At 42.2% G+C, this 12,672-nt stretch overlaps 1 protein-coding gene across 1 annotated transcript; it reads right to left on the reverse strand.

Moving 5' to 3' along the window:
• Positions 1-636: 636 nt before the first annotated feature.
• rorc (RAR-related orphan receptor C) lies at positions 637-10,107 on the reverse strand. Its single transcript, XM_079736845.1, has 11 exons — positions 9,930-10,107; positions 4,477-4,559; positions 4,132-4,273; positions 3,688-4,047; positions 3,489-3,590; positions 3,229-3,350; positions 3,007-3,139; positions 2,188-2,295; positions 1,975-2,085; positions 1,656-1,765; positions 637-1,481 (listed from the first exon to the last, which is right to left on the reverse strand). The coding sequence occupies exons 1-11, from the start codon at positions 9,937-9,939 to the stop codon at positions 1,317-1,319; spliced, it is 1,446 nt and encodes a 481-aa protein (XP_079592971.1). The 5' UTR covers positions 9,940-10,107; the 3' UTR covers positions 637-1,316.
• Between the last annotated feature and the right edge of the window lie 2,565 nt (positions 10,108-12,672).

Raw genomic sequence — 12,672 nt, forward strand, 5'->3', positions numbered from 1 at the left:
AGATAACTACTTAACTTCTACACAAATTGTTTCTTTCTCAAAACACCCCCATTGTGCGAAAGTATGAGGAAGTAGAAGGGAGGGGTTGTGTGCACTATTGAAGAGGATAAACATGAGATAAGATGCGTCAGAGATGCATCATGATGCATGCTACTAGCCAGACGACTCCATAAGCAGAGGGTTTCCTGCTGTTGTTAGGGGGGGATCACTTGACTACATTTAATAAACACAAGCCGTTGACAGTCATTTCCCCTTATCCGAGTTTCAACATCACTGTGCACTAATGTTGCCAGCACATCTTGTTCAACGTGTTTTACGGTCGTTTCTATGACAGCTACACATGGTTTGTTTATGCCCACTGTCCTTGACGACGTTTGGTAAGATTTTCGCAAGGCACAGGCTTGGTCCTTGAACATTGAGTCTTAACGTAATTTGTTGTGGGTTAACTTCTTCTTTCATTGTCAGCCAGAGCCAGCCTGATTTAATAGATTCAACAGACTCAGTTTAGCTATTCGTTTAAGTATTCAGTAGGTCAATTTAAAGAAAGACGTATGTTTTATTCTTTAATGTATTTACAGTTTATTGGAGTTCTTGCATATGACTATAGCCTTCCAAAAACATAACAACCAAACAGGCTTAGTAGAACGTCAATTGATTGTTAACATGTTTTTTTGTTGAATCTATATAGAGAAACCACAAAATATTGAAGGTCATATAAAAATACCTTACACACAAAGAAATATAAATATATATAGTGCAACATTTAAGATGTTAAAGAATATACATTTATCAATACAAATCCAATACTCTTGGATTAGAAATGTATTTGCTTCAAATACATAAGAGAAGATGTTGGACAGAAATTCTTATGTGTGTATCAAAGTACTCATTAGTCAAATATAACACACATTCCTGAGAAGAAGCATTATTTATCAAATCGAGTGACGGAACACAGTGATAAAATCGGATAGAAATAACACATTATATCCTGAGTGAAAACATAACACCATACTTAAGAAGAACAAACAAAGGACTATTTCCCACTTCCAAGTTGTACAAATATATAATTACTCAACAAGATCTGCAATACATAATACTTATAAGTAAGAATAAGAATACTTAACCTTGTACGAAATGGTTTCATATTGTATTTTCAATGTTAGTAAAATATACTGTATTTACAAGCAACAATATGATTTATTATTCAATGATTCTCATAGGTTGAGAGTGTGGGTGTGTGTGTGTGTGTATGGTGCATGCTCGCACATGTGGCGTCTGACGTGTGCATGCTTCTGTGGGAATCCAAACCAGGTGGCTCAGGGAGCCGCCCCTTGGAGGGCCTCGGCCTCTGAGTCAAACAGCTCCCTGTAGAGCGGGGGGAAGCGGGACCGCACCGTGTCGGGGTAGCGTTGGCTGAAGGACTGCAGCTTGTCCATGTGCAGCCGGCACAGCGAGCGCAACAACGCCATCCTCTCGCGCAGCTAGAGAGAGAGAGAGATGACATTTTTACCCTCTGCTAGACAGGAATACAAATGTCCTCAATTTCCTACAGTACGGGCTGTAGATGAACCACAGACACATGAAATACCATTTAAGGAAATGGATATCCATTCCAAAATGTAGCCCCTATTATGTGGTCACACATATAGGCCTACCTTGTGTAGTAGGCTCTCTTGGTTGTCTTGTGAGTGTGAGTGAGTGAGGGCCTGCTCCAAGTCTCTCTGAAGTTTGTGAGCTTGCACTCTGTCTTCCAGAGAGGGTCGGTCTGAACATCAGGACACACAGAACCAAAGAGCCGTCAGCACACCGATGCTACTTAACAGGCACTGAGTCTCTGATGTGTTTAAGAAACAAGTATGGTTACACCTGAAATCGGATGTGAAATCTATGATCCAATCTATTTCTGCTGATTTATGGGGTAAAAACAAACCCTAAGAGACACGTACGACTAATTTAGGATCTGGAGGTCCTTACCGGTGTTGATCAGCACCAGGGCTGAGAACAGAGCGGTCTGGGGCTCGCTGAGACCCAGAGCACACATGCCACGGGCAAAGTCAAATACGGCCGAGATGAGATCCCCGCACGCTACAAGTAGGAGGGAGGATCACTTAGTATCCATCTGTGACATGGCTCAACAACCACAAATGTTTGCAAAGGTTGATACAACCACTGTGAGTGCGACCCTACCCAGGGACTTGAAGACTTGTGGTCCAGCAAACTTCCCGTCGAAAAACACTGTGTTGTTTTCTGTGTTGAAGTAGCGGCTCATCCTCACCAGCAGCACCTCCATCGACCCTGGAGCCGGGGACACACGGGGAGAGACAGGTCTTATGTGTATGATTGTTCTGGGAGGGACAAGCAGCCGAAATGGGTTTTCTCAGGAGGGTGGCTGGCATCTCCCTTAGAGATAGGGTGAGAAGATCAGCCACCGTGAAGAACTCAGATTAGAGCAGCTGCTCTTCTGCTTAGGAAGGAGTCGGTTGAGGTGGTTCGGGCATCTGGTAAGGATGCCCACTGGTCGCCTTCCTAGGGAGGTGTTCCAGGCACTTCCAGCGGGGAGGAGCAATCGGAGAAGACCCAGGACTATGTGGAGAGATTATATCGCAACACTGGCCTCGGAACGCCTTGGGATCCCCCTGTTAGAGCTGGTCAATGTGGCCCGGGAAAGGGAAGTCTGGGGCCCCCTGCTAGAGCTGCTGCCCCCGCGACCCGACCCCGGATAGGCAGTTGAAGATGAGTGAGTGACCAAGTGACAAATTATTATGTGAATATGTGATTTTAATTAATTGAATTGATTTTTTAACATTGATCCCTTTTACCCAAAGGGACTCGCAGTGTTCAGATACATGTCAACAAGGACCAGGTAGGGTGTAGGAGCAAAAGTGCTGCTCATTGATGTAAATATATAGCCTGGGGACATTAGAGTTGGACCCCATGACCTTTTTTCCTGTGAGTCCACTTTGACCAATAGAAAATCTGTTCCCACACGAAAAAGCTGAAACTCACCACTTTTGAGGTGAGCGATCTGGTCGTTCTGGCTGAACAGACGGAAGCCCGGGATGCGCTTGGCGAACTCCACTACATACTGCACACCGTCGGTGAGTCTGATGGCGCAATACTGCCACATCTCATCCATCGTCTGGGGGGTCAGGGCAGAGCAGAACTCGGTGATCAGAGGGACAAGAAACAGGGAGAAAAGGGCAAAGGAGAGGAAAGGCGTCTGCCTACCTTGTTCTGATAGGCCTGTATCTCCTCCCTACTGAACAACTTCCATTTCAGATCCTGCAGTTCCTCCACTCTGTATTGGCTGGTCTCTCTGTGGGAGCGCAGGATACTGCCACACAGGTCCTCTGAAAAACACAACCGCATGGATATAATGCATGGGAATTGTTGATTGAATTCACTCACACACACACACACACACACACACACACACACACACAACCATCCCCACCACCAAAACTAATTACTAGACTACTTTACTTCACCTCTGCTTTGCAGAACATGAGAATAGGGACCAATGGCCTCCTCCAGCAGGTCATAAGTTTGAATCCCCATCAACTCAGGAGATGGCTGTCTGGAATCAAACCCTGAACCGTAGAATAACACAGAGAGTGGGAAACCAAAGTTTGAGAGATGATTTGAATGTGAAGAGCAGGAAGAGTTGAAGAGGTGAGTGAGACCCACCTCTTGGGTGAGGAGGACCACCGCTGTCCCCTCTCCCCAGGCACCGGGACCCTAGGGGGCTGCCGTAGCCGCAGTAGATCCGGCCCGAAGCAGGGGACTCGCTTGAAGAGCATAGCACGTAGGAGTGCACGTCCCTTGGGAAGGACAGTATGTCTGACTCCCCTGTGAGGGAGGCCAAGGGTTGCAGGATCTGAGGCGAGCGGCTGGTCTTGTGCTGGTAGGGCAAGCAGGACGAGGCCCCTCTCTGGAGCTGCTGCTGCTGCTGTTGATGATGATGTTGTTCTTGCTGCTGCTTGTGTTTTTGAATCTCAGCAGACAGTGAGTCCCGCTGACGCTTGGACATCCGTCCGAACTTCACCGCTGAAGAAAGGCAAAAGTCAGTGTTGACCTGAGCTCAGAGACGGAGTGGTGTGGTGTCAGGGTTCAGGGGTATCTGTGTCTCACCATCGCGGCTCATGCCTTGCGCGAGGCATTTCTGCAGCCGGCAGTGTTGGCAGCGGTTGCGGCTGGTCCGGTCGATCTGGCAGTTGTTCTGCCGGGAGCAGGAGTAAGACACAGTGGGCAGCTGGCTTCGTCTGAAGAATCCCTGAAATCCCAGGATGATTTTATAATAAATTCCCTTTTGAATTTAAATGTATCGCTGTTTCAAGTACTTTTCAAGACAACTGTGTCTGAGGATGTATGTCCATTTATATATACATATATATCTACACATATATATATATACATTTATGTGTGTGTGTGTGTGTGTGTGTGTGGTTGTGTGTGTGTGTGTGTGTGTGTTTGCACCTTGCACCCCTCACACGTGATCACTCCGTAGTGCACTCCTGAAGACTTGTCTCCGCAGATCTTGCAGGGGATCACTTCAATCTCTGGACAACGACAGAAGGCCACAGCTGTTAGTTCTTACCTAACACCGCTTTATTGGAGAATTCCTGCCTGAATGACAAGTCTAACTATAGGTAAAGTCTAACTTTCCAGTAAAACTGGAAACTGTCTATTCTGCTGACACCCCAGTTACGAACAGTGATTAGATATTAGTTATGTTCATCTTAATTAATTACATCTATAACGTTGTAGATTTTGTAGAGACTTTAGTCAGCTGAAATATAGGTCATTCAGCGGCATTCAGGATATGGCTCTTGCATTGTCCAAAAAAGAAAAAGGCACATATTTCTGTTGATCGTTGTTTTTCATGTTGGATTCGTAGCGCATTGATGAAGAACTGTTTTACTGCTGTAAAATCAGAGCAGGAATCCTTGTGACACATCAGTGGCAGCCATCTTGGATGATTATGAGTTTTAACAGCTTAAGGACGCACCTCTGTAAAGTCATTGTGTCTAACCCACCCCCTATTAGATCCATGGATATAAATGGATATTGGCCTGACCCGGTCCAGGTCTGCTGGAAACCAGTTTGACCAGGAGGGGGGCCAGAAGCATACGCCAGAGCAAGTAAAACATGAGTTTGCTTATTCCTCTCGTTCCTCAGCGGTCTTCACCCCCAGGCCGGTGAAAACACCTAATATTAACTTATTGACTTGCCATAAGATGAGTCGACAATGAAGTTGTGTATCACGTTATATGGTGGAGGAGCCAAAATAAACAAACATCCACCATGGACCAGCTAGCCATATGAAACACACCGTCGTGAGGAAAAAAACAGGGATATCTCTGGGTTGAACATTTTGGAAGCATTTGGGATAATGTTAGTACACAACTTAACAAAATATATAACATAGTCTTATGCTTAAATCAGGAAAACACATTTGATGACATATTGCAAAAGAATGCAATATTTGTCAAATCTGACAGCGGATGTGTTCAAAATCACCACTAGATTTCAACTGCTGTTATTTACCTTTAGAACTAAACAAAGGTAATTTTGACCAAGCACTCAAGAAGAAATGTCTTTCAATACTTCAGGTTAAGTATGACCTGGTAAAAAATCCAAAAAATAAAGTGAGAGTTTGAGCCGTGGAATATTATAAAATGAGTAGGGGCTGAGAACTCCCTGTGTCAACCTCAAGGGCTTTCAAGTGGTTAGGCTCTCTCACTCTGACTGAGACCAAGTATTCTCTGTCACAGTCCTCTCTCAATCTCACTCACCAAGGACACGACTGCCAGTAATATGCTCATTCTTCTCCCCTCTTCCCGTAATGAAGGCCGCTCCCCTAAACCCCCCCCCATCCATCACTGCGTACCTTTGAACTTCTTGTGGCTATTTACTTCCCCCCCCCCGCCCAGTTCCCTTTACCTCCAGTGACCTCAATGATACTGACAGGAGACTCAGCCTCGTAGGCCATTCTTTGAGAGTTTAAAGTCAGTTATGTTCCTGATGATTGCATTACCTGTTTTCATGTGGCAACATGGCAACTTCAACCAGACTATTCTCAAGTACAGCACTGTACTGTACTATATGACTGTATAGTGTACTATCCTGTCCTGCAGTACTGTAATGCAATACTGTATAATTAACAAGCTATGAAATACAGTCATCATTTATTTACCCAAACAATCACTTGAAGATTGCCTATCTTCTGCTAACATTGGTCTGCTTGAATACACATTGCTTGAACCCTCTTTCTGCCCTCTCTATCCTATAGGGATGATTAGGGATGTGAAAAGGCAGTCCTCACGACACCACATGAGAATGATTTGATTTATTTTCATACTTTATTTTAGTGTGTGTATTTTGTATTTTGTGCGTGTGTGTTTAGTGTGTCAGTGTGTGCCCTCTTTTCCGATGCCAAAGTACACGTCTATAGACTGCAAAGGAGGGTAGTTGGTGTGTGGTAGATGACTTATAAGTCCTTTTAAATAAATAGTGGGCTTTGATGCAGACCAGGTAACACATACAGTACAATCATACTGAATTTGTTGCTACACACAAGACAGAGAAATATCATGGTTTATCGTCAGAGGGAAAATTAGGATTTAGTAATACAGGAAGACAGATCATTTGTAGGCCTGTGTCATAGGTGCTTTTGAAAGGAGCAATGCTGCGTATTACTCAGTTTCCCATACGTTATTAGTTCAATGTGTCTGAACAATTATTGTCAACAAAGCAACGAAGAGTCACGATCAGGCATTTCAGTGAGTACCCCTGTTTTGGTTCTCAAACAACCGGAAACCCACTTGGACCCACAACCTTTCGGTATCACACACAGTGATTCTTAGCACCCAGACTGCACAAAGTCAGTCAGCATACACGGATTCAGCCCGTTTTCAACATCGTTCTGCTTTTGTAAGCGGAGCTCCAGCGCGATCGGTGTTAATGCTCGCAGAAAGGATGAGCGTGTCAGAACGCCCAACCGTGTAGTGGGACACTGAAAATTGATTCACTTATTAATTATAACTCATGTCTTCAACAGGCTGTGAGATTGTCTGGCACCTCTTCAGGGTTATTGTTATTATCTCTTTCTCTCTCAGTTATTTTCAAACCACTTAATATTAAGTAGAATATTAACAGTTCATTAACAAATATCATAAAAAAAGTTTCAGAAAGTTTTTGTTATGCAGATGCTGATACTTTACTACACAAATACACACAAAGGAAGGCAGGCCTCCTTGAGTAAGATGTGGAACCCCTGCCGGCTCCCTAATGACATCTGAATTCACTATAAATTGTCTTGGATATAAGTGTCTAAATTAGGAAATAGCATTATAGTACATTGTCAACATTTTAAATTAATTCCAAGAATTGTGTGTGTGTGTGTGTGTGTGTGTGTGTGTGTATGTGTGTGTGTGTGTGTGTGTGTGTGTGTGTGTGTGTGCGTGTGTGTGATTGTGTATATGTGTATGTGTGCGTATGTTTGTTGCAATGTGAGTAAGTGTGGCACTGTGTGTGGCAGTATCTGTTTGTGCATGCATGAGTCTGGTGTGCGTGTGTGCGTGTGTGGGTTAAAGATAAGACGGCAGTACAGCTCTTTCGTGGCTTTGTTTAAAATCAAGTTGTCAGCAGTCTACACGTTTCAATGTAAACGGACACAAAACCTCAACTTTCCTTTGACGGAAGTGTACCTCAAGTACTTTAGCAGACAACAATTAAAATACAATTGCACACACTTGCACACACACAGACACACACACGCACATGATCGTACATACACTCACAAACACAAACGAATGCCCACAAACACACACACACAATACACACACAAACGAACACCCACACACAAACGAAGCCCACACACACAGACACATACAAACGAACGCCCACACACATGCAAACACACACACAAACACACACTTAGACACACAAACACACTCACACACGTACATGCACACACACACATACATACACACAAACACACACACACACAAATTGCTGATTGCAGATTTTTCATATTTTGCAAATCACGATACCCAGGAAGGATTTCACAATTTGCAGTCTTTAATTGTATTATTATCTCCATATTCCACTGTAAAATGTGCCTTTGTAATAATATAATTTTTAATATTTTGGTACTATGTATGTAATCACTTGGAGTCTCACAATACATTTAGGAGATTATTCTCTTAACTGCCACATGAGACTTATAAATATATTTATATTCTATTGAATTCCTAAAATAAAATTTCTTTAGCACATGTTGTGATGTGTATGTTTAAATAGGTAATGTGCTTGAATCCTATGATTTGATAGTAGCATATGAAGTATGAATGCCTCCCGCAGGACCTGTCTAAATGCTCAACCAAGGCATGAAGCGGTAACCAACACAGATGAACGATTTTGTATACAATTGCTGATGAATAATGGGTGCATGGGCGCTTATTTCCCTATGAAAAAAAAAGTATGATACAAAGTTTTGTTTTGCTGCTCCTTAACAGTTGGACCACATTTCACTTTGAAGCTCTCAAACCAAGAGCAGATCTGTGGGTGTGATGTGAAAAAGTAAGGGGCAACAGCCTGCATGTGGTTATTTATTCAACAATCTTTTGGTGGATAACTGTGGTTTGGAGTGCCAATAAGAAGATGAAAACAAGCTCTGTGCACGTTTTACCCAGTAGAGGAGGAAGGAACTCCTTATCAGCGCCACCCGTTTCCATTGGGGACACCTTTATATAGAGTTGTATCTTAAAGCCATCAATGGCTATATTTGTATTTTTTTTAAACCTCTGCTTATTCTATTCCCCACAGCTGCAGGGAGATACCAGTTCATCTGGGCTCCATCTAAAGAGGCTGGCAGGTGTGCTGCTGTGTAATGCTGTGAATGCACCAGACTTTTGAACACAGGAGCGGGAAGTAGCAAGAAAAAGCTCTGTGCCAACGGCCAGAAGAGAATACGTTCTCTGATCAATCTTTATGTTCGAAATACATTTGAGATTAAATTTGAGATTTACAGAACACAAAATTATAAAAGTCTTTGAACTGCGATTTGTAGATTTGTAGTTCACACTAGTTTCCCTATGCAAGAGTGTTTATTCATTGATAAATATTGAACAATTCTTTATTCATTAAAGTAGCTTTTTCAGTGTTTCTATATTTTTTTTATGTAACCAAATCAAATAATTGATTTGGTGACATAATTTGTATTCAATTATGAAGCCAGCAAAGTTCTTCTGATATTTAAAAAATGTGTCAGCCGATTTACGTAGTGTTTAATTTTTTTGTTCTCTGCGTGATTGAACTGAAACGTGTGAGAATGCCTAACCCTAACCCTACACCCCACTGAACGAAATATCAAAATAGAAATAAAAGATACATGAAATGTCCATATCTTATCAACCAATTAAAAACATGGTTGCATCAAACAAATATGATGGATTTAACCATGTTCAGGTTTAACCTTAATGTGAACCTGAGTAATTGTGAATAAAATGGTGAATTCAGATCATACTTTGTTTCACATGGGCATTTTCACAAATTTCCCATATCAGATACACAGCAATATATATGACTCTCGCTGTCTTTGTAGGGAAATATGCAGAGTGTAGCTGCTTTCAATGATATTTTCCGTTCACAGGTGGTAATATGAACCAAAAATTATAAGCTAGTTTAGAGATACAGTAGGTAGATGTGGTCATATACTTTGACTTTATATTTTCTTCAATGTCGATATTTTATGTCGTTTTTGTTGTGTGCAAAAAAAAATCTTAAATTGTATATTGAATGAAATAACTCATCCTAAACTCGTCTCGAATGATGAACAGTTTGTGATCAGAATGGAGACACACATTGGCAAACACAGAGACACACAACAGATGCAAAACACGCACAACTGAGATCATTGTCCCTACCTCGGTTCATTCTGACTCCGTGGCTCTCCTGTCCCACTTTTACAAACGTAACCAACAACACTGTCCTTCTTCCACACCGGTAAATTGCAATTGTCGCTTTTCAACTGCTTTTCTTCCAATCTGTCTGTTGTGGGTTGTTGTTGTTGTTGACTTTTTTGATCCTGTAGCGTGCCGCTTAGGATTCTTTGTGGTTTGTGCAAATATATTCAGAACTTTTAGTCTTTGTCAGACACGCCTCACCCTCCTTTTGTGTACGTGTGTGTGCATGTGTGTGTTTGTGTGTGTGTGTGTGTGTGTGTGTGTGTGTGTGTGTGTGTGTGTGTGTGTGTGTGTGTGTGTGTGTGTGTATGTGTGATGGAGTGAGACAGAGAGAGAGGGAGAGGGGATGTCCCATGTCATGGGTTTGTCTGTTGCTCTTTCTTACGTCGATACCTTTGTTGTTCTCCTCGATCACCCACCTTCCCTCTCAGTATCACCCGCAGAAAACCCTGCTGTGTGAAAGTGTTCCACTGCTTTGTAACTCTCCTTTCTTGTCTTAAAATCAACTTGAAAAGTTTCTTGTCGCCAAGACCGAATATTAACAATGCCAATCATCGATCACATTATATCTATATTTATTTTTAAATTTTAGATTTACTTTCGTATTGAGAGGGCTCAGCTGTTATTCCAGTCACTTACTCATGTAAAATAAATAAAATAAAAACACATTTTCAATCCATCTTACCATCATCAATCTTTCTTTTCTATCGCCCTACTTTTCCTCTATCTCCATTTGTTCATTGTCTCAGTGCATCTCCAAAACTTCTGTATGTTTTCCTGTGTCCTCTTCTCTGCCTCTCTGCACCTGATGCACTGACACAATGCACTCTGCTCTGTCCAAATCCTATCAGGCTCATCTCCAAACCCACATCCAGAATGTACAAATATGCCTCTGTATATATATATATATAGATATGTTATATAACAATATCTATATTATTAATAGTATATAATGTACTTAGCAATGCTAGTGCACAGTAGGCTACACAAAACAGATTTTGATAATGGACACAGCTAGATATTGTCAGAATGATCAATGGTTAAAAATAACATTGGAAGATGAAGATTTACAAACATTTTTTTGGTATCACCGAACAACAGGTGTTTCTAAATGGTGGTAGACAGTGCCATGCTAAAGCTGTTGAAAAGGAAGCGATGCTATCATGGTTAGCTTCCTTCCGTTGCTACAGATGCCAATATATGGTTGGAATTCACTGCTCCATGTCAGGCAATGTGGTGTGTGTGTATGTGTGTGTGTATGTGTGTGTATGTGTGTGTGGAGGGGGTGGGGTTTTAAACAGGTGCAAGACACAATGCCATGCAGATCCCATAATACTGATTAAAAAAAGAAAAATGTGTGTGTATCAATGTGTTTGTGTGTATGTGCGTGTGCATGTGTGTGTGTGTGTGTGTGTGTGTGTGTGTGTGTGTGTGTGTGTGTGTGTGTGTGTGTGTGTGTGTGTGTGTGTGTGTGTGTGTGTGTGTTTGTGTGTGTGTGTGTGTGTGTGTGTGTGTGTGAGGTTGTTTTCCTGTGAGTTTTTCATGTATGTGCATGCATCTGCATGTTTGTTTGATTCTTCACAGGTGCAAGTTAGCTTTAGGGTCCTTTGCTGAGACAGGAGCTAACAACAAAGCAAGGTAGCACAAACAGGCATTGCCAGGTAGTAACATGGTAACAAACACGTCCAAATGGATGGTACCACTGGTACTTACTCAAATGAGTCCTCTTGGACAGCACTCCTCCTAAAGGAGAACAGATGGTATTAGGCTAGATTAGATCTACTGCAGCACTGACCACCAAGGGCAGCTTGGACCCTACAGGATCCTCCCACCCCTGTGAGCTCTAATGGCCATTTAGTAGTAGTGTATTTGGGTATACTTGTTTAAATAATACCCTATGAAACAGTAGCACACACCATCACACACAAACACACACACACACACACACGCACACGCACACGCACACACACACACACACACACACACACACACACACACACACATAGAGATGCACACACACACATACATACATATACCATGCACACACACACATACAGATACCATACACACACACACACACACAAACACACACACACACACACACACACACACACACACACACACACAAACACATGTGCAGATACCATACACATACACACACACACACACACACACACGCACACACACACACACACACCAACATGCACACACTAACCAGAGAAGATTGTGTTTGAGGGTGTTTCTCTTTTAGTCTGACCACAATCATGATGAAGTCTAAATTGCAGAGGGTGTGGGTATGTTTGCGGGGGGCCTTTATTTGCTGAATAGTATATTTTGCAGGTTTGCGAGAGAGAATAGCATGCAGGAGATAAGTATCAATAGAAGAGATAGAGCTAGCCAGACTTGGCCTGCCGCGGTCTGAAAGCGCCTGCTGTGGTTGCACTAGTAATCTCTCCTCGTCAGAAAATGTCCAATGCAGAGAATAAATGGAGAGCAGCACACACCTTTACTCTGAATGTTAGAAGCTTATTTAAACGCTTGTCGCACACTGAGCAAACCCTTAATTTGAGCAGTGTGTCATTCTTATAAAATATAACTACTAATTAGGTAATAAAGGTAATAGAGTTCAGTCACTTATAAGCTCTTAGTTAATGATGAATTTATAATCTCCAAAATTTAAATAGACATTTGTAGATGATTAATT

The sequence above is a fragment of the Pollachius pollachius genome, assembly GCF_949987615.1.
Source record: "Pollachius pollachius genome assembly, chromosome: 1".
Classification (NCBI taxonomy): Eukaryota; Metazoa; Chordata; class Actinopteri; order Gadiformes; family Gadidae; genus Pollachius; species Pollachius pollachius.